General features: G+C 50.3%; 2 protein-coding genes across 2 annotated transcripts; both read right to left on the bottom strand.

The window, feature by feature from the left end:
- Positions 1-114: 114 nt before the first annotated feature.
- Positions 115-10,474, bottom strand: SNX15 (sorting nexin 15). The gene is made up of 8 exons (XM_036259935.1): positions 10,335-10,474; positions 6,108-6,143; positions 5,773-5,893; positions 4,199-4,314; positions 3,929-4,097; positions 3,481-3,624; positions 1,140-1,397; positions 115-860 (listed from the first exon to the last, which is right to left on the bottom strand). The coding sequence occupies exons 1-8, from the start codon at positions 10,431-10,433 to the stop codon at positions 754-756; spliced, it is 1,050 nt and encodes a 349-aa protein (XP_036115828.1). The 5' UTR covers positions 10,434-10,474; the 3' UTR covers positions 115-753.
- A 3,543-nt stretch (positions 10,475-14,017) lies between these two features.
- Positions 14,018-20,320, bottom strand: ARL2 (ADP ribosylation factor like GTPase 2). Its single transcript, XM_036259842.1, has 5 exons — positions 20,189-20,320; positions 17,353-17,463; positions 17,095-17,257; positions 15,330-15,410; positions 14,018-14,485 (listed from the first exon to the last, which is right to left on the bottom strand). The coding sequence occupies exons 1-5, from the start codon at positions 20,251-20,253 to the stop codon at positions 14,351-14,353; spliced, it is 555 nt and encodes a 184-aa protein (XP_036115735.1). The 5' UTR covers positions 20,254-20,320; the 3' UTR covers positions 14,018-14,350.

Genomic DNA, 20,320 nt, shown 5'->3' with positions numbered 1-20,320 from the left:
GCACCGAAGGGTCAGTATTTGGCTTCGGGTACTCACCTCCGCAAAATGTATATCCCTGCTTTATTTTCCTCTGTACCAGGCCTTTCGAACAATAAACTGGCCCAGTCGGCCTAACTCTCATTCTCTCTTTCCCTGGAGACTATTCTCCCCATTTTCTAGATCTGGGGTCAGCAAATTTTCTGCAAAGGATCAGATAGTAAATATTTTGGGACTTTAGGTGGCAACTACATATTAAACTCTGCAACTATTCAACCCTGCTGGTGTAGCGGAAAAGCAGCCACAGACAATACTAAAGGAATGAGCTCAGTTGTATTCTAATAAAATTGTATTTTTAGATACTTAAATTTCATATCATTTTCACCTGTCACAGAACATTGTTCTTTTGATGTTTTCAACTGTTAAAAAATGTAAAAACCATTCTTGCTCACGGGCCTTACAAAAAAAAGGTAGTGGGCTAGATTTGGCTGCAGGCCACAGTTTGCAGACCCCAGTTCTAGAAGGGTAAACAGAGAGTTTAATGACCAGAGCTACTGTTCACACACAAGGTAGACAGGCAGGATCAGAAGTGATTTCATGCTGGTGGGTGTGGTCAGGGAACTGAGAAGTCATTATTTTTCTCATTCTTGGTCCAGTTACATACAAAAATGGTCTCTGGAGTTACAAGACCAGGAGATAGGGCCATGCCCCAGGGAGAGGAGAAGGGGGTGGCTGGCAGTGCTGGAGCTCTAGTCCTGGGGAAGGCTCTGCTCCCGCTCAGGGTGGGACTTTGGTCAGGTGCAGGTGCAGGATTTCCTCTGCCCGCTTTAGGTACTCAGCTGCCTTCTTCTTCACACCTTCCCGCCGGGCAGGCGCTGGGTCACCTGTGGAGAGAGAATGGCTCAACTGAGGTACCTGGGTTTAGAACCCCTGGTCTAGCCCACATCAACATGTATTTCCCCTTCCCTAGGGATCAGATCTATTCTCCCCATTTTACAAACAAGAAAACTGAGGCCACAAGAGGTAGAGAAACTGCCCAAGTTATACAGCTGGTCAGTGAGGAGCAACTGTCATTCTTGACTTGCTTGTTCTTCACGTTCCCCTCCCTTCACTGCACCATTTGGGACCCCAGGCCTGACCCTCTTCCCTCCAGTCCTACTCACCAGCAACTCCCTGAAGCAGGATGTGCACACCGTCCCTGTAGCCCTGCAGAGCTGCAGAGTAGGCACCTGCCTTCTCATCCCGCAGGGCCTGGGTGATGAGCTCAGTGGCTTGGCTCAGATAGGCAGGGGTAGGCCCTCCTTCCTTGTCCTCTTCCTCCTGCTGCCCTCCTGGCTCCCAGGGTTCATGGTCCAGCCTCTCAGGCTCTGCCTCCATTGCTGCCAGCTCACCTATGTGGGTAGGACTGGAGCCTGCACCTTCTGCAATCAGATATGGAGAACTCAGGCCATACTGGCCCTCCCTTTCCCAGGGCCTGTGCCTATCCCCAGACCTCTCTTGCCCATTAGGGTACCACCCTGTCCCAGGTGGAGGGGAGCAGTGCCTAAGCAATTCTGAAGCCACTGTGCATAGAAAACTAGCCGTGAGCTATGTGATTGATGGAATTCATATGCTTTTGTAAAAACAGCCTACCTTCCTATTTCTTTCTTTAGGTACACATTAACATTAGTTCGCAAGCTCTGGGTCACTGGTCCTACTTTCCTCCTGACTACAGTTGATCTATCAATCCAAGAATTCTCTCAATAAAGTTTAATTGAAGGATGCTAGACCAACTATGCCAGGCCAAGGGCAGAAATACTCCAAGCCTTGGAATCTTAGGACTTTTTTTTTTGAGGTTTTACAATTTCAGCTGAGGTCCCACATGTGAAGATGCTGGGTGGTAGGTGTCCTCACATTCCAGAGAGTAGGACTCATTATATCCCCCGAGACTGGCAAAGAGGTGGTCAAACAACCCCTCTGCAGCTTATACAAAAGAGGATGAGAGATCTGGTGAATCTGTGACAAAAAGGGCTTTTGGAAGGAAGGTGCAGGAGCAGGAAGCACCATGGCACACCACTGGCCTAGTGACCCCATCCGACCCCATCCAGGTGACCCCAAGAGCAGACTGGGGGCTTCCTGCAGGAAGGGAAGAAGACATCTCATTCCCTGCTGGACCTGTGGCCTTCCCTGTGTTGCTAACGCAGCAGAAAGCAGAAGTTCTTGGGACACCCTAATACTTGAGTTCAGGAGTTTGGTGTGTGTGATGAAGAGAGACAATGTCACTCTTGTCTGGAGATTCTGATGTTGAGAGGCTTGCTGGAGGTGCCCACAGGAGTAGGGTGAGAAGATGAGATAGCATCCGAGCAATTACAGTTCCCCACTTTGGGGGGGGTCGTTTAGGATGTGTAAGCTTTCCCACGGGCCGAGGGACTGTCACACCTCTGACAGGCTCCTGTCTAGCATCTGGCCACTGAGCACCCCGGGCTGGGGCAGGGCAGAGTATTTGGACACCTGCCTCTCAGGGCCGGGTACATCAGTTCCAGTGACACCACTCCTGCCTTTCCCTCCAATTCCTTCCTCCTCCCCAACCCTGGAGGGGCTGGAGCAGGAAGGGGAGGAAGCATAATTAGAAGAGCAAAAGAACCCTCATACCCTTGGTCACCATGGGCCCTGGTCACCATGACCAGGGACCAGACCACTAGTCAGAACTGGGCAGGGTGGGGCAGGTGAGGCTGAAAATGGGATGAGACCAGAGTCCTGATTTGGATCAGACCTGGGGGTCAGAGAGCTCAAATGCCTGAAACTGATCCGAAAACTAAGGGTCTTCTAGGAGGTCACCAAAGGGCGAAGAGAAGCCAACAAAAGGGGCTTAAGAAGACTGCTGAGGAATCCAAAGGAAATGGATTAATGATGATCCGGAAGTGAGATCAGCTGCAGGAAGAGCATAAACTCAGAGGATTTCACAATGAAGAGATCCAGGCTTCCAGAGCTTAGGACTGTCAGGTCCCCCGATCTCAGTGCCAGAAGCTCGGGACCTGGCCTTGCACGGGGGCCCCTTCCATCTTGGTGCCCACACATGCCAGCAGCTTCTCCAGGGCCTTCCCCAGCTGCTCTCTGAACCCAGGACTCACCTTCCTTGACCAAAAGGCCTCTCCTGACTTCAGGATTTACAGCCAGACCCTGAGCCAACCAGGAAACACCCACCTCGAGCTTGCAACTCAGACCCTCCCAGAGTGGTGTGACCCCTACTCATTCCAGAGCTTTCTCAGGGAGACGATCCCATCATGGGAAGTGGCTTATTCCATTCCTTTATGGTTGCTCACTGTACATGGGCATCCAGTTTGCCAAGCCCTGGCACAGGGCTATGGCACCTGCCTCTAATTCTCATTGAGCCTTCCATTTTCCCCCAGAGGGCACCTTTCTCAGATATACACAGGTGCCACAGGCTAGCTGGTGGCTCTGCCTGCCTCCCTTCCTCTAAGGACCTTCTGCCCAGCCCTCCCTCTGATTGTCCCAGCTTGTTACCTTCCTTAGAGAAGGGGTCGAAGAGGGCGAGCTCGGCCTCAGTGAGGGGGCCTCGGGCGGGGGAACTAGACGCCTCCTCCGTGCTCCCACAGTTAAAGAGGAGATCCAGGGCCTCCTGGGCAGGGCTGGATGGCAGGGGGTCCGCTGAGGAAGAGATCATTGGGGGCATTATGTCTGCCCTCACCACTTCACAGCTTTCAAAATGAAGCTCTCTCTCACTGAATCCTTGCAACCACCATGGGCATAAACAAACCCATTCTTAGGGTTTGTGCCCATTTTACAGATTAAGAAACAACAGCCTAGATGTCCTGTGCAGAACTCCCGGCAGGTTAGTGGTCGAGGATCTGGAACACACCGAGGTTTTCACTAAGATCCCTGAGGAGGGAGTGTTTGCCCACGCCCCCACTCTGGACCCTCCAGCCTTGATCCCTCCCCCATCCCAATGTACCTGGCACCTCCAACTCCTCAAGGCCTCTCTTTTCAGCGGGGAGTGGCTGAGGCAACCAGGACTCATCAGGTGGTGGCTGGTGCTCCTCAGGGGGCGGTGTGGGGATCAGAGGGGGTGGCAGGATGTGCAGGTCCCTGGATACCTGGGAGGGCTGTGTCACTTCCCCACCCTGCAGGAGAGAAAGACCAGCCAGGAGGAGTCACAGGGTGCAGCCTGGTGGGCAGGAGGGTTTCCCAGGTGCTGGGGAGGGGGACAAGCAGGTACACATACCCGGAAGAACTCCTTGAGTTGGGGGCTGTTGTTGAGCGCGGGGATATGCACAGTGAAGCGAAGCAAGTCCTCAGCCCCCTTTCGCCGCTCTTCGATCACAGAGGCTTCGAACCTGCCTACAGCCCGCAGACAAAGGGCCAGGAAAAGAAGCAGTGACTCACAGGCCACTTCTGGTTCTGCCAGAGAGGATCTGAACACTGCCCTTCCCCATTCTCCCAGCTGTCTTCCTGACTCCTCCCAGGGTGGGGGTGCTTGAAAGAAGGGACTGATCTCCCTGTTCATCCATTTACCAGATGCTTATTGAATAAATACTATGTGCTAGGTTCACAAGGTGAATGAGAGAGAAGCAAGGCCTCTGCCCTCATAGATATCATCTCCTAGACAGGGGAAGGCAGGCAACCAATAAGAAACAAAATAGCCCTGGCCGGTTTGGTTCAGCGGTTAGAGCGTCGGCCTGCGGTCCTGAGAGACCCGGGTTCGGTTCCCGCTAGGGGCGCATGCCTCGGTTGCAGTTTGTCCCCGGCCCTGGTCGGTTGTGCGGGTGGCAGCCACTCGATGTGTTCCTTTCACATCGATGTTTCTCTCTCTCTCTGTTCCTCTCTCTCCCTCCCACTCTACCTGGACAAAAAATGGAAAAATGTCCTCTGATGAGGATAAAAAAATAAATAAATAAATAAAAATAAATAAGTCACTTTCTACCATTTATGTCCAGTCAACTATGCATGGACTTCAAATGAATAAAAATTTCATTTATAAAAAAAAAAAGAAACAAAATAATTTCAGATGGCTCCGATGTACTGAGGAACAAAGTGAGGCTCAGAGAGGGAAAGTGACTCACCCAAAGTCACACAGCAAGTAGCTCCCTTTTATTACAGTATCACTGCTCTGTTCTAGGTGTGCAGAGCTGTCTAACTCTGGCAGTTACCATGCTGCCTGTGGGAGCAGCCTGGCACAAGCAGCCAGCAGCAACCTGCACCTTGCTGCAGAAGAACTCACGTGAGTCTAGAGAGCCAAGTACAGATCAGCCCTTTCCAACAGAAATATATGTATCTTACAATTTCCTAGTAGCCACATTAAAAAAATAAAAAGAAACATGTTAATTGTAATAATATTTTCTATTTAACCCAATATATTCAAATTATTCTCATTTGTACATATACCCAAATTGTTGAGATAGTTTACATTTTCCCCCCGTGTATGTGACCCCAACAGCACATTATATCTCTAGTGCTCCCCGGCCACATGCGGCTCGTGGCTGCTGTTTTCGGACAGGGCAGGTCTACAGGAAACATGGGCTTGTGGGTGGGAATTCTGGTTCTGCCACTTACAGGCCCAGCCCCTTCACATCCCTCAGTTGCCTCATCTTGAAAATGGGGCCAAAGAGGGCAGGGATGTTAAAGGTCTGACAAAAAGGGTGAGGCTCCTCTGGGCCTTCTGTCTCCATCTGTAAAAGGAGGCCATCTCTAAGGGCCCTAGCAAGGAGTGTCGGGCCGGTCTATCCAGTCCCCACCAGCTGAGGTCGCCTTTGTCCCACCCTTTGGCCGTCTGGCCCGAAAGCCTAGATCGGCACTCACCGAACACCTGGGCCCGGGGAAAAGCGGGGAACTCCTCCAGGCGGCGGAAGAGGTTGCGGTGGGTGTAGGCCAGGTCTCCGTGCAGCTTGCGGAAGTCGCTGTACCGCTTCCAGACCACCACCTAAGAGGGACAGGAGACCTGACTGGCCCTGCAATGGTGGGAAGAGGCCTTTCCCACCCCCAGCCTGTGGGGTGTGTGGGGATTAGGGCCGCCACACCCCTCCTCCCAAGGCCAGGGAGGAAGGGGGCTAGTCTCCACACCGTTACCAACTGTTCCTTTCCGGTTTCCAGATCTGGAATTGGGGAACGGTCCCCCTTCTTCCCAGGAGCCTCACCTCTTTGACATCCTCTGGGTCTCTCTTTGAGATGAACTGAGGAAGAAAGGCAAGAACCAGGTGAGACTAAACTGGCAACGGACATCCCATCACCCTGTAAAATCCGAGGATGCTCCAGGTACCTCCCAGCTCCCCTCAAAGGGTATCAAGGTGTCCTGGCTTTAAGGCTTTGAGTGTAACCTGGAGCAATTTTCTATCATACACCTCAGTTTCTTCATCTGTCAAATGAGAGGATCCCTAAAGGCCCCTCCAGACCCCTCCATCCTCAGCCCAACGTTTATGTCAGTTCCTTCAAAGGGCCAAGTTCCTGCATCTCCTGAAACCAAAGAACCCAAAATTCTCAAAACAATGAGGCTCTGGGGTGGCGGATGGGGGCGGGATGGGGAGGAAGGTGTTTGGGGGGGGGGGGAGAAACATTTGTAACAAAAATAAATTAATAAAAATTGGGAGAAAAAAAATTAGGCTCCTTCCTAGGAGGCGCTCTTTCCTAAAGGATGAAGCCTCTGTGGACAGATACTCCTGGACAAAGAAGAAACTGTCACTGGGGTTGTGACCCCTGGCAAGCAGACTGGGGTCTGAGGTAGTAACACTCCATTTCACTGTTAATTCATAATGATTTAAAAATAACATTCTACAGCTTGGAGTACTTGACAGTTATCAAGGTAAAAGAAATTAGTTTTAAAAATCATTGAGGAGCCCTGGCCGGTTTGGCTCAGCGGTTGGAGCGTAGGCCTGCGGTCCAGAGAGACCCGGGTTCGGTTCCCGCTAAGGGCATGTACCTTGGTTGCAGTTTGTCCCCGGCCCTGGTTGGTTGTGCGGGTGGCAGCCACTCGATGTGTCCCTTTCACGTCGATGTTTCTCTCTCTCTCCCCCTCTCCCCCCCCCCACTCTAACTGAACAAAAAATGGAAAAAACGTCCTCGGGTGAGGATAAAAAAAAAAAAAGCCCTGGCCGCTTTGGCTCAGCGGTTAGAGCGTTGGCCTGCGGTCCTGAGAGACCCGGGTTCGGTTCCTGCTCGCGTACTTCGGTTGCAGTTTGTCCCCGGCCCTGGTTGGGTTGTGCGGGTGGCAGACACTCGATGTGTTCCTTTCACATCGATGTTTCTCTCTCTCTCTCTGTTCCTCTCTCTCCCTCCCACTCTACCTGAACAAAAAATGGAAAAATGTCCTCGGGTGAGGATTAAAAAAAAAAAAAATCATTGAGGAATATACCGCCCTGGCCGCTTTGGCTCAGCGGTTAGAGCGTCGGCCTGCGGTCCTGAGAGACCCGGGTTCGGTTCCCGCTAAGGGCATGTACCTCGGTTGCAGTTTGTCCCCGGCCCTGGTCGGTTGTGCGGGTGGCAACCACTCGATGTGTCCCTTCACATCGATGTTTCTCTCTCTCTGTTCCTCTCTCTCCCTCCCACTCTACCTGAACAAAAAATGGAAAAATGTCCTCGGGTGAGGATAAAAAAATAAAATAAAATAAAAAATAAAATAAAATAAAAAAATCATTGAGGAATATATACCTAACAAAAGACTCATATCTAGAATATATAAAGAACTCCTACAAATCAATACTAAAAAGACAAAGAGCCCAACTCTTAAAAAAATGGGTAAAATACTTAAACAGGCATATCCTTCAAAAGAAGACATATATGAGTGGCCAATAAGATTATGAAAATATACTCAACATCATTTGTCATCAGAGAAATGCGAATTAACATTCCAATGAGATATTACACACCTAGCAGAAGGGCTAAAATTAAAGATGATGATATCCAGTTTTGACAAGAATGGGAGTATGAAACAGAACAATCACTTTATTATTAACATTTCAGTTTATTGATTTATAGAAAGGAAGGGAGAGACAGACAGACAGACAGACAAAGAGAAACAATGATTTGTTGTTTGACTTATTTATTTATTCATTCATTGGTTGCTTCTTGTATGTGCCCTGACCGGGGATTGAACCCACAACCTTGCTGTATCAGGATGATGCTCTAACCAACTGAGCTATCCGCCAGGTAAAATGAAACAATCATTTTAGAAAGCTGGCCATTTCTGAGAAAGCTACACATGTGCCTATTAAATGACTCAGTTATTCCAGTTCTAGGTATACACCAACGAGAAATGAGTGCACATTTCCATAAAAAAGACTTGTATACATATGTTCCTACAACTTGACTCATAAAAACTAAAATTTTTAAAGAAACCCAAATGTCCAACAACAGAAGAATGAATAAAGAAATGGTGGTATATTTCATACAATGGACTATAACTACACAACAACAAAAAAACAATTTATATGTGCAACATGAATTCCAAAAACATTATGTTGAGTGAAAAAGGCCAGACACAAAGAGCACGCTGTGTGTATGAGGTTCAAGAACAAACCAAACTAATTTATGGTGACAAGAGTCAGGTTAGTGGTTACCTCTGTAGGAGGACTATCAACTAAAGGTACAGAGAAACTTTCTGGGGTGATGAAAATATCTGTATATTGATCTCATTGGTGTTTACACATGTAAAAATTATTAAGCTGTATACTTAAGATTTGTGCCTATGTCTCAGTTTAAAATTTTTAAAGAGGAAACAACAAAAAATTGAATATCAGCAAGCAAAAAAAGCAAGGAGCAGAATGCTACTCAATGTGTATAAGTAATAATAAAATGGATACTTCTATTTGCTTTTTTACATTTAGAGTTTATCTGCAAGGGTAAATAAGAAACTAGCAGCAATGGTTCCTATGAAAATGACAAATGGGGATAAGGGACGGAAAAGTATTTATTTTTAAAAGTTACAAAAGCTTATCAAAGTAATGTACATTACTTGTTTAAAAAGCCAACAGAAACCTGGCCAATGTGACTCACTGGTTGAGCATCGACCCATGCACCAAGAGGTCGCTGGTTCGATTCCTTGTCAGGGCACATGCTCAGGTTGTGGGCCTGATCCCCAGTGCAGGGCATGCAGGAGGCGGCCAATCAATATTCTCTCTCATCGATGTTTCTAGCTCTCTTTCTCCCTTCCTTTCTCTCTAAAATCAATAAAGAAAAATAAATAAATAAAAAGCCAACAGAAGACTTATAGAAAAAGGTTACAGTCCCTTGCGACATACACCCTTCCCACCCCCTACCGCAGGAACTATCTTTTGTATTTTTTAGACAAGGGATAGATATTATAGAAGACTTGGAGAAAGTTTATTTTATTTATTTTTTTAATCCTCACCCGAGGACATTTTTCCATTTTATTGTTCAGATAGAGTGCGGGGGGGGGGGGGCGGGGGGAGGAGAGAAACATCGATGTGAAAGGGACACATCAAGTGGCTGCCACCCGCACGACCAACCAGGGTCGGGAACCAACTGCAACCAGAGGCATGCGCCCTTAGCAGGAACCGAACCCAGGTCTCTCTGGGCGGCAGGCTGATGCTCTAACCGCTGAGCCAAACTGGCCAGGGCAAGAAAGTTTATTTTAAACATCTAGTATCTGTACTTATGGAAGTGTCTTATATTTTTGCTCCACTGTAATAGTTACTATGCACCAGTTTATTAGCTGCCTAAATAAAAATTCTAAAGGTACAAGAAAGTTTACAGTGAAGTCTTCCCCAACCAGTTCTTTGTATTTCATTCTACAGATATTCTATTGATATTCTATTATACTGTTTCTATTTTTAATCATTTTCATGGTCTCTATATTAATGTGCCTATAATGTTGTTACTACTTCATGTATCATCCTTTAGTCTTTATTGACTTTCTGATGACTGTGAAGATAGAGACGTACTCCTTAGGTTCTTTTGAACTGTATGAATTTTTAAAGTCATAGACAAGTTTGTTTTTTTAAATTAAAAATAAAATCTTTAAAAGGCTTTTATGTAAATATCAAACCAACCCAAAACAAAAATTTACTTCGAGAGATTGGAGAACTAACTAATATTCGGGTTGAGCCAGAGATTTCAAGTTAATTTAAAGAAATTCACAGCCTGATGCCCAGACATCACACTTAGGGCGTGGGCACCCCAACTCTCGGGTCCTGGAACTGCAGTCCACGCCCTTTTAAGACAGCGCCCTCCCATGGCTCCGTCCTCTGGTAGCTAAAGCGGGGAACGAACACCCGCACCTAGACCTCCCCTTAAAGGGGAAATCTAATTTTGTCCTCCAAAAAGGGAGCTTCCAGCAGCTACTTGCCTTAAGGTAAAACACGTCCCCTCGCTTGTTAAAAGGGTAAGGTCTCCGCTGGGTCCCACCTCACCTGCGCGGTCACTTTATACTCGGTGTAGCCTTTGGGGTGGGTCCGGGGGTCGGAGACTGTGTAGCGCCGCAAGAAGTCGTCCTTCGCCTTGCGGGACATGGCAACCCAGCTGGGGCAGAGCTGACCGCCGCCCCCGCCCCCCCCCCCCCCGTCCCCGTCCCCGCGCCCGGGTCAGCCGCTGCCAGCCGCCGCCTCGCGCGGGCCTGCGCCTTTCATCCTTCGGCCCAGGGAGCCAGTCACAAGTGACAGGGCAATTCTCGCCTGGCGCGCAGCCAAGGGAGCATCTAAAAAGATCTCAGTCTTGGTAAAGCGTAAATTAGGTGATTTGAGGATAAGGATTGGGGAGGTTGGATCACTCCTGTCTGCCCAGTGATCAAGCCCAGGGCATCTTACATCTCCAAACGACTCCTCTGCTTCCCAGTTCCCTTTCATCCATTCATCCAATTTTTATTGTGTCCAGTATGTGGCAAACAGCTAAATTATGTTCCTGTTTCCCTCCATAGGATTCCCTAATTCATGTTTTCTGGGATGATGGGGGGAGCAAAAAGAACTCGGAGAAGCACGTTGGTGTCACGGGTTCTGAAGTCAACTTACTAGCCAAGTGACCTTCTTGGAATTACTGGAGCCTTTGTTTCTCATCCCTAGAATGAGGATATTGATAATGGACACTACTGCAGTGGATGCTTCTTTCTTTCCTTCCTGTTAGTATCATAGCACCAGATCTTCGTTTGGAGGTAATTCTCCAGTATGTGTAGCCCTCCAGCCTCCTACCCCAGAATCCAAAGGTGCCACCTGCTTTCCTTGCACCAGGTCCCGGGTAGGGGTGAGAGACTCCTGAGACCTTGAATCTTGACTGAGGGACAGAGGGCACAGTACCTGGCAAGGGGACAAACTTGTTCTTGGAGTACAGTGCTGGCTCTGGGTTGGCTGCCAAGGCTCTGAAGCACTCCTGTTTTCTAAGCCTGGGCATCCCATCTCCATCGGGATGCTGTGAGTCCCCATTATCCTTTCAAGAAACTCACCCTGGTTTGCTCAGTGGTCAAAGCATCAGCCCGCAGACCAAAGAGTTGCAGGTTCCATTCTGGTCAAGGGCATGTACCTCAGTTGCAGTTTATTTCCGGTCCTGGACAGGGCCCATGCAGAAGGCAACCAGTCAATGTTTCCCTCTTAAGTCAGTGTTTCTCTCTCTCTCCCTCCCTCCTACTCTATCTGAAGATAAATAGAAAAATATCCTCTGGTGAGGATTAAAAAAATAAAAAAGTCCTTTCAGCTGAAGGCGGTTGTAATCTGCTTCTGGGGCAGGCCATCAAGGACTCTGACTATGGGTGAAGCACTTAACCACTCATGGCCACTCTTGTTACTAAAGCTCAGATGTGTGGGCACTGTCTCCAGAAAGAAACACAAAGCAAAATTCCAAATTGGGCTATTGGAAGTTCAGGAATGAGGTAGTTCATCCAGGAGGTGTTTGGGAGTTGGCTGGGATAGAGTGGTGTCCCCTTGCACTACACACACCAGGGTTCCTCTAGAGACCTCTTTAGACGTGGCTGCTGCTGCCCTCCAAATCTTCCTGGGCAGGCTGTGGCTCCAAGTCTCCTCACCCATCATTACCTCCCCTTCCTGACCCTGTAGCTCCCAGTTCACCCCTTTCTTTCTTCCTGCCCATTCCAAACCCCTTCTTATCTGGATTAGCCACTGGCCTTCTCCAGATCACCAAACTCCACCAGTTCTGTTACTAGGAGAACCAAATAGAAGAGTCTTCAAAGAAGGTGGGGAGAGGGAAAAGCTGCCAGTGTGCAGCTGCAGGGAGCCTGCACTGCTTGACCCTGTGATGCAGACTTTCTGCCTCAGCTCAAACTACCTAACCATAGGCCTTTGTGATGAGTATAATCGCCTTATTTTTTGGTTTCTAACCATGCATAATTCACACTTTAAGGATTCTACTTATGAAGGGCCCCGGGAGGACTTGAACACTGGGGTGACTCACCCAGATCAGTGGATGGCTGAGTTCACATTGGTTGGATCTGCTTGAGCTCCTACTGGTTCACATAAATATAATTGTAGCTAGCATTACACAGTGCTTAAGACACACAAGACACCCACTCATTTGGTCCTCATCACAACTCTAGGAGTAGGTGACATTATCTTCTGAGAGGTGGGGAAACTGAGGCACAGATAGATTTGGCAATTTGCTCAGCATCACCCAGTGACCGGCCCTGGAGCCTGGGTTTGTTCACTCAGTGCAAGATTTGGGAGTGGGGTCCATGGCGTCTATCCTGCAGAGGACCGAGCAGGTGGCTCTAATTGTCCACACTGAAGGACAGTTGATGTTCAAAGGTTGCCCACCCAACACTCACTTCCCTTCTTTCACCCTAACGGGGCCCCAATTTTGCACAGGTCTCTACCCCTCCAGGAGGGGATCTTAATGCTAGTTTAGGAGTAAATCCGGTATCTCTTCCTCGACTTTAACTTGGGAAAACCACCTTTCCCTCATTAGACAAATTAAACCCCCCTCCATGGCGTTAGAATTTCGAGCAGATAAAAACTGAAAACAGTTAGTAGGGCATAGTGGCTAAGTGTGCTGGGTCCAAATCTCTGCTCCCCTAGTTCCTAGCTGGGTGGCTCTGAGCAAGCCTTGTAAACTCCTGGAGGCTCAGTTTCCATATAAATGGGTCTAAGTCTACACTGCTTGGGGGTCATTTTTAAATGTGACAGTAAGTAGCAAGTGCTTTGAACAGAACCCTGCAGAGTAAGCAGCCACTGTTGAGGCCACAGAAAAGGGCTCTGAAAATATCCATCTGTCTTGCCATCCTGGGGCTGCCCTTGTTCCCATCCTTTCCCAGATTGGCCCCTGCTTCGGAGAGTGCCCTATAGCCTTCAGGAAAGGCCCCTTCCCAGCTCTGCTCTTGGTTAGCTAGCCCTGCCCATGTCATCACCCCTTCCTATTTCCCAAGAGCTCTTGCTCTTCATTCCTGTCATGTGATTCCCTCTGCTCTAACCAAGGCTGCCTTGTTGAGCTGTGCAGGCTGTCCACTGCATGTGGGTTCCTGGCTGCTGCAGGAAGTTGGGAGCTGAAATTCAGCTCATGTTCCATTCAGGAAGCTGAGTCCTGATGCAGGGGTGTATCCCTTTTTCTAATTCATGCTTCTGAGGGTAGCAGTTGCTTTGGTAAACTGTTCTTCTCTTTCCTCTACCCAGAAAACTTAACCTTTACTCTCAGCTTTAATGTCACCTCCTCTGGGAAGCCTGCCTGGACTCTTCCAAATGACATTAATTGCAGCCTGGTCCTATGCTCCTATACTCTTTTTTTTATCCTCACCCGAGGACATTTTTTGATATTTTGTTCAGGTGGGAGGGAGAGAGAGAGAGAGAAACATTGACATGAAAGGGACACATCAAGTGGTCGCCACCCACACGACCCAACCAGGGCAGGGGACAAACTGCAACCGAGGTACATGCCCTTAGTGGGAACTGAACCCAGGTCTCTCTGGACCGCAGGCCGACACTCTAACCGCTGAGCCAAACCGGCCAAGGCTGCTTCTATACTCTTAACGTATTCCTAAGACACAGCAGCATCTGTTAACTCTCTGACTGAAACAATCTGTCTCTTTCTGTCCCCTGCTGGACTGTGGACTCCAGGTGGTCTCTAAAGCTGTTGAATCAGCAAATGACTCAGCCAGGAATCAGGACAAGGAATGGTTTATTCTCACAGCTGAGCAAAGGATGAGGCCCACAGCCTCAATAGCAGCAGAGGCAGGCCCCTCCCAGCCCCAGCCCTCACCTCTTGGTATGGCAGCTGCAGGTGGGCTGGGTCAGGAGCCAGGTGACAGCCAGGGCAGCAGCCCACCCACCATGGGAGCCAGGCTGGCCATGGAGCAGCAGTGGGCAGCAGCAGCAGGTTATGGACGGGGACGTGGAGTGTTAGTTTGGCTGGCTGGTTCCCATCCCCCCATGGGTGGTGCTTGGTGAGGGTCTGGCGGGAGGGGGGCCCAGACTGCAAGGTGGGGGTCTGGAGCGGCTCAGTCAGCTGTGAAGATGCGGCTGGAAATGTCATCCAGGAGCCAGTCGATGCCGAGCAGCAGGTTATCCCCGGTGACAGCGCTGCAGCCCTGGATGCACCAGTGGTGGCTGCGGATAGAGTCCAGCTCTAGGGCCTGAAAGGGAGGACAGTGCTGCTGGGGCTGGGGGACCCAGCTTGCCCACAGCTCCTTGACTCTCCTGGCCTCGGGGAAATCCACGCCTCCTGAAGGTCCTGCCCTGGGAAGCTTCCCCTGGTTCCGGGTGAAGCTGTCAGCCCTCCCAGGCACCAGCTCTGTACACTGTCACACCAGCACTACCCCTCAGGACGAAAATAGCAACGCAGGCTTCCAAGTGTCTGTCAGGACCCAGGCACTGTGCTATAGGCCGGACAAGGTCCTCTCATCCATTCCTCCCAAGGCCACACTAGCAGGGACTGTGCTGGCCATTTTTCTGAGGAGGAAACCAAAGCCGAGAGGTCAAGCAACCTGCTAAGGTCACACAGCTATTAAGTGGCAGAACCAAGATTCTAATCCCACTTTTTCTCATTCTGGTGCTCAAGCTCTAGAATAATGGTTAAGATTCTGGGGTCAGATAGGTCTGCGTTTAAATCCTGGCTTGTCTACTTATTGGCTGTGTGACCTTGGGCAAGTTTCCTAACCTCTCTAAGCTTGCTTCGTCGTGTGTAGAATGATAATAGTTCCTACTTCATGAGGTTGTTGTGGGAACTGAACGAGTGAACCATGCAAAGAGCCTAGCACACAGAAAGCAATCACTACTTGGCCACTGGTTTCCTGTGGAATGATCTATTTGCAGGTCTGCCTTCCTCTAGGCGTGAGACCACTACTTTTACTGATCACGGAATCTCCAGTGCCCCAATAGGTCCTGCCACACAGCGGGGGCTCATAAATGCTTTTAAAATAAATTAACATACAGAAACGTGCCTCTTTTCCTCTGTGAGCACGCAAGGCCTGAACTCACCTCACGAATGGCATTCGAGGACAGTGCTCCAGGCAGGTCCTGCTTGTTAGCAAAGATGAGGAGGGTGGCTCCAGCCAGGCGCTGGGGGAAGAGAAACAGAGGGGTATGTGGGCTCAGAGAACAGCCTGCTCCTCATCTAATCTCCCAGAGCATCTAGAGCCAGAGACCAACTGGGAATGTCAGGGCACGGCTCCATGGTGGTGGGAGGGGCCCAAGTGGGTAGGCAGTGTTGACACAGCCTTTGAGGCCGGGCACTCATGGGGTAGAGGGAGTCCTGGGTTGCGTCAAGGCCCTGGTTCTATCCAATAACCACCCAGTGGGCACCTTTCTCCTCCATGCCTCGGGTTTGGGGAGGGGGTGATGGACATGATCCCTGAGCCCACTGTGGTTCTAGACTGCTCCATCTAGTTAATTGATGTGCACACAGAACTGTCCCAGAGGCCATGGGGTCTGCTGGAAATGGCCTTTCCCTCTTCCACGTCCATGGAGCTCTTCAACTCTCCCATTGCACTGACGGGCCTCTCTGCCTCTAATTCCGGTTATTTCCTTATATGTGCTTAGTCCTGGGAGTCTCTCCATGTGGGTGGGTGGATCTGGCCCAGGCCTGGGCATTTTATCTCATTGGACCCGCTCAACATCCCCATGAGGTGGCTACTGTTATACCAGGTGACTATATCCCTGTGTGCCCAGGACAGCCCTGTTCATGCCTGTTGTCCCTCATCATTATTAACAACTCCCTCTTTCACTCTCAAAAGTATACTTGTTTTCATCTAAATGCAGTGCAGGGCCCTGGCCGGTGTTGCTAAGTGGTTAGAGCATCCACCTGTGCACCAAAGGGTTTGATTCCCAATCTAGGGCACATACCTGGGTTGCAGGTTTGATCCCCAGCCCAGTCAGGGTGTGAGCCCAACTGATGTGTCTCTCTCACATCGATGTTTCTCTCTCTCACTCTTTACCCCTTCCTTCCTCCCTGCCACTCTCTCTAAAAATCAATGGAAAAAATATCCTCAGGTGAGGATTAACCTAAATAAATAAGTAAATAAATAAATAAATGCGGTGTAGTAACCTAGATCAAATCCTGGAACAGAAAAAGGACATTAGTGGAAAAACTGGTGAAATCCTGATAAAATCTGTAGTTTTTAAAGAATTACTTCCCAGTGTTACTTTCTCAGTTTTGACAAACGTACAGTGATCATGTACAATGTTAACAGTGAGGGAGCAGGATGAAGGGTTACAGGATCTCTCTTCACTATCTCTGCAACTTTTCTGTAAATCTAAAATTTTATTTTTAAAAAAGTGTTTTGGCCTAGACAATAAATTATAAGATCACTCCAATTATAATGCTCACCCTAGGGATGAGGAAGTGAAGGTTCAGGGAGGTTAAGGGTCTTGCCCGAAGTCACACAGCAAAGACAGGCTCCATTGCCTCCCAAAGCTTCACACACAGGCCTGCAGTCATCCTCCCTAAACCTCGACTAGAGATGGGGAAGCTGAAGCTCAGGGTGGCCAAGCAGTGAAATCAGAGGGAGGTGGACCCAGCTCACAGCCCATGCATGACCTGCTTGCAGCACCATGGGCCTCCCTGGACCAGGTGTACAGGTTGTCTCTGCCTCCCCAAGGGTGCTGGGCACATGGTCTAGGCTCAAGGAATCTGCTGAGGAAGGTGTCCACACACCCACATGTGCACAAAGCACTGGGGCCTGGATGCTGGTGGTCGCCTGGCTCCCTCACCCCTCCTTCCCGCCCAGCCCGGCCCCCTGCCCACCTCCTCCACCAGCAGGCTCTGGAGCTCCCGCTGGCAGTCCTGCATGCGATGGCGGTCGGCGCTGTCCACCACCCAGATGAGGCCGTCAGTGCTCTCAAAGTAGTTCCGCCAGTAGGACCGCAGGGACTTCTGGCCGCCAACATCCCAGATGTTCAGCTTGAATCTGGGCAGGGAGTGGGTGGCTGGAGTCAGCCTGGCCCCTTAACCACCCTCCCCACCTTGCTCTTGGGGTGGCCCGCCTGCAGGGACCCTGCTCACCCCCGGTGCTCCAGGGTCTTGATGTTGAAGCCCAGTGTTGGGGAGATGGTGTCGATGTCTTCCCCATTGAACTTCTTGAGGATAGTTGTTTTGCCAGCATTGTCCAGGCCGCTGGGGCACACCAGGTTAAGGAGAAACCCCTGTACTCTGCAGGGTGGTAACACAGTCACAGTGCCCCTCTCTTAGGGAACAGATCACTTACCACCACATATCAAAATCAGTTGAGCACATGACCACAATTAGCTCACAATAAATGTGGAGGTATCAAGAAACAAGTACCTTGGCCCATGTGGGCTCAGTGGATTGAGCGACGTCCCATGGACCGAGAGGTCCCAGGCACGAGCCTGGGTTGCAAGCTCGATCCCCAGGAGGGAGCATGCAGGAGGCAGTTTCTCTCTCACACGGATGTTTCTATCTCTCTCTCCCATCCTCTTTCTCTAAAATATCAATAAAAACATATTAAAAATAAAAATAAAACCTCCTGTTCTCTTGTTGGAAAAGCAACCATTCTGTTCATGTGCACTGGGCATAAAGGCGTGGCTTAATAAAAAAAAAAAAAAAAAAAAAGAAGCAAGTAACTTATCATCTCCTCCTGACCAAAGCTCCTTAATTCACTCCATAATATTTACTGAGTACCTACTAAATGCCAGGCCCTCTCTGGTGCTGGGGGGGACCTTGGAGTCAAAGTCCGCCTTTGTGCAGCTTACGCTCCAGTGTGGAGACTGTCTACAGAGTGTAAACAAAAGAGAAACAAGGCACAGTTGGATCCTGGTGAATGTCAGAAATATGGAGGAAAAAACACAAGAAATACACTGAAGAGGTTTTGGAGACGGCCACCAAAGGAGCTTCCTTTAGCTCGGGCGCCAGGGAAGGCCTCCCTGAGGGTCTCGAGCTGAGGCCCAAACTACAAGGAGACAGATTTTTGAAGGACTGGGGAAAGAACATTCTAGGCAGAGGGACCAGCAAGAGCAAGTGTTTGGAGGCAGCCACCTCACTTGTTTCTGGAATATTCCAAATCTTTGCTGCTAAGTGAGTGTGCAAAAGTGAGTTCACCAGCAGGAGAGAACCACCCTCTTCTTTCCTTCTAACACTTGAGGGTCTTGCAGCCAGGAAGGGGGCCCAGGCCTTGGACCCAGCAGCCTTTCTGCTCACCTGACCTGAGCAAGTGACTCAAGCCAGTGACAGGGGGGTGACAGAGAACCTCTCCTGAGACCCAGCCTTAGCCCCTGCTAATTGGCCGCTGATTATCCCCTCACTCTCAACTCCATCATCCATGTTTCCTTCTCCACTAGATCATTCCCCTCAGCTGACAAACTCTCTGGCATCTCTCCTACCTTACAGGAAGCAAACAACATCCACTCTCTTTCTTTCTCTCTCCTTTTAAAGAATAGTTTATTGATTTTTACAGAGAGAGGAAGGGAGAAGAGAGAGAAACATCAATTGGCTGCCTCCTGAACACACCTTACCAGGGATGGAGCCTGCAACCAGGGCAAGTGCCCTGACCAAGAATGGAACCAGCAATCTTTCTGTGCTCGGGACAAACCCAACCAACCAAGCCACACTGGCCAGGGCAACAATATCCTCTCTTGACCCCTCTCCCCCTTATTCCTTTATTCCCCTCCCTTGACAGCACCTGTCCTCAAAACCATTTCCATTCTCACCTCCAATTTCTGTTCTCTTGCTCTTTCTCAAACCCACGAGGCTTTTGTTCCAACTGCTTTTGCCAAGGTCAGTGCCGGAAGGCCCCACTTGAGTTCCTCATTGTGAGGAGTTTGCACTTGCTTAAAAAAGTTTCCCCAGATATCCATCTACTCGGTTCATCCCTCACCTCCCTATCTTCACTCAACTGTCACTTTCTCAGTATGGCCTCCTGGCCGCCTTGGTTTAAACGGCATTCTTCTCCATTCATACCATGTATTTTCTCCTTTACTTTGTGAATCTTTCTCCCTCCAGCATTACAGCATGTCCATGAAGGTAGGGGTTGTTTTTGTTTTGTTGTTTTACCCCAGCCCCTAGGACAGTGCCTAGCACAGAGTAGGTGCTCAATAAATATGTATTGGGTGAGTGAATTCTCTGGGCCTTTCAAAGGGCTCTTTAAAACAGACACGATGTGAATATTATTTTTGAGTTGCCTGCGCAGGGAAATGTCTTCTCTCCCAGCTAGGGCAGTTGAGGGTGCGGGCAGCCCAGCTCTTGGATCGCAGAGCCCCCTCCTCTGGGCGAGGTCAGAGTAGGGCAAGGGTGCAGACGCCTGGTAATGGGACTCGGACGGTCGGCCGGGCCTTCGGGGGCTACACACTGCCAGCCGCGGGGACATCGATGGCCGTGCGGGGGCAAAAACACGGACAACTCAACGCACCCGACAAAGGACTCGCGGAGCCTACACCCGCCTCTCCAAGGAGGTGAGGGCGGGGCCCGCACGCCCCGGGGATTCCGACCACGAGGGCGGGGCCAGAGCCTGGCCCCTCGGACGGGGGCAGGAGGTCAGAGCCGAGGAGCACAGCGGCCCCACGCTGGGGCCAGACCGAAGGGTGGTGGCGTACGAGTCACCTCCGGGCCCCACCTCCTCCCTACACTGGGACGCCTGGCCCGGACGCTGCGACTTTAGGCCCACAGCTTTGGCCTTGGGAACGGAGTCTCCCCGCCCCGAGCCGGTGGTTCGGCCTCCTGCCGGCCTCCTGCCAGAAGTGATTGGTAGGGCCCTCGTGCGTGACGCACAATGGGCAGTTGGGACGGGCCGCCCGGCCGCGCACCCCGCACCCGGTAGGGGGCGCCTAGCACCGCCCGCCCGGCGGGGCCCCCGCTACCCTGGCGGCTCCGGATTCCGGGAGGATACAGCATAAGCAGTCGCAGCTCCCGCTCTTTCTGCTTCATCTTCTTCAGGATGGTCAGAAGGCCCATGGTCCCCGTAGCCCCCTCCCGGCCGCCGTTTCTTCCTAGTGCCGGGACTCCTCTCCCTGCTCCTATT

Source organism: Molossus molossus, unplaced genomic scaffold (assembly GCF_014108415.1).
Source record: "Molossus molossus isolate mMolMol1 unplaced genomic scaffold, mMolMol1.p scaffold_m16_p_13, whole genome shotgun sequence".
In the NCBI taxonomy this organism is placed as follows: Eukaryota; Metazoa; Chordata; class Mammalia; order Chiroptera; family Molossidae; genus Molossus; species Molossus molossus.
Note: the sequence above shows the minus strand (reverse complement) of the source record. Positions and strands in the feature narration are given on the sequence as shown.

Bases quoted from the DNA above. Each gene is read 5' to 3' on its own strand.
- ARL2 (XM_036259842.1), bottom strand. From the start codon at position 20,253: ATGGGCCTTCTGACCATCCTGAAGAAGATGAAGCAGAAAGAGCGGGAG. The intron at 17,464-20,188 runs GTATCCTCCCGG...GGTGTGCCCCAG, and splicing joins GAGCTGCGACTGCTTATGCT to CGGCCTGGACAATGCTGGCA. The intron at 17,258-17,352 runs GTGAGCAGGGTC...CTCCCTGCCCAG, and splicing joins AAGACCCTGGAGCACCGGGG to ATTCAAGCTGAACATCTGGG.
- SNX15 (XM_036259935.1), bottom strand. From the start codon at position 10,433: ATGTCCCGCAAGGCGAAGGACGACTTCTTGCGGCGCTACACAGTCTCC. The intron at 6,144-10,334 runs GTGAGGTGGGAC...TTTCTTCCTCAG, and splicing joins AGTATAAAGTGACCGCGCAG to TTCATCTCAAAGAGAGACCC. The intron at 861-1,139 runs GTGAGTAGGACT...CTCTCTCCACAG, and splicing joins CCTGCTTCAGGGAGTTGCTG to GTGACCCAGCGCCTGCCCGG.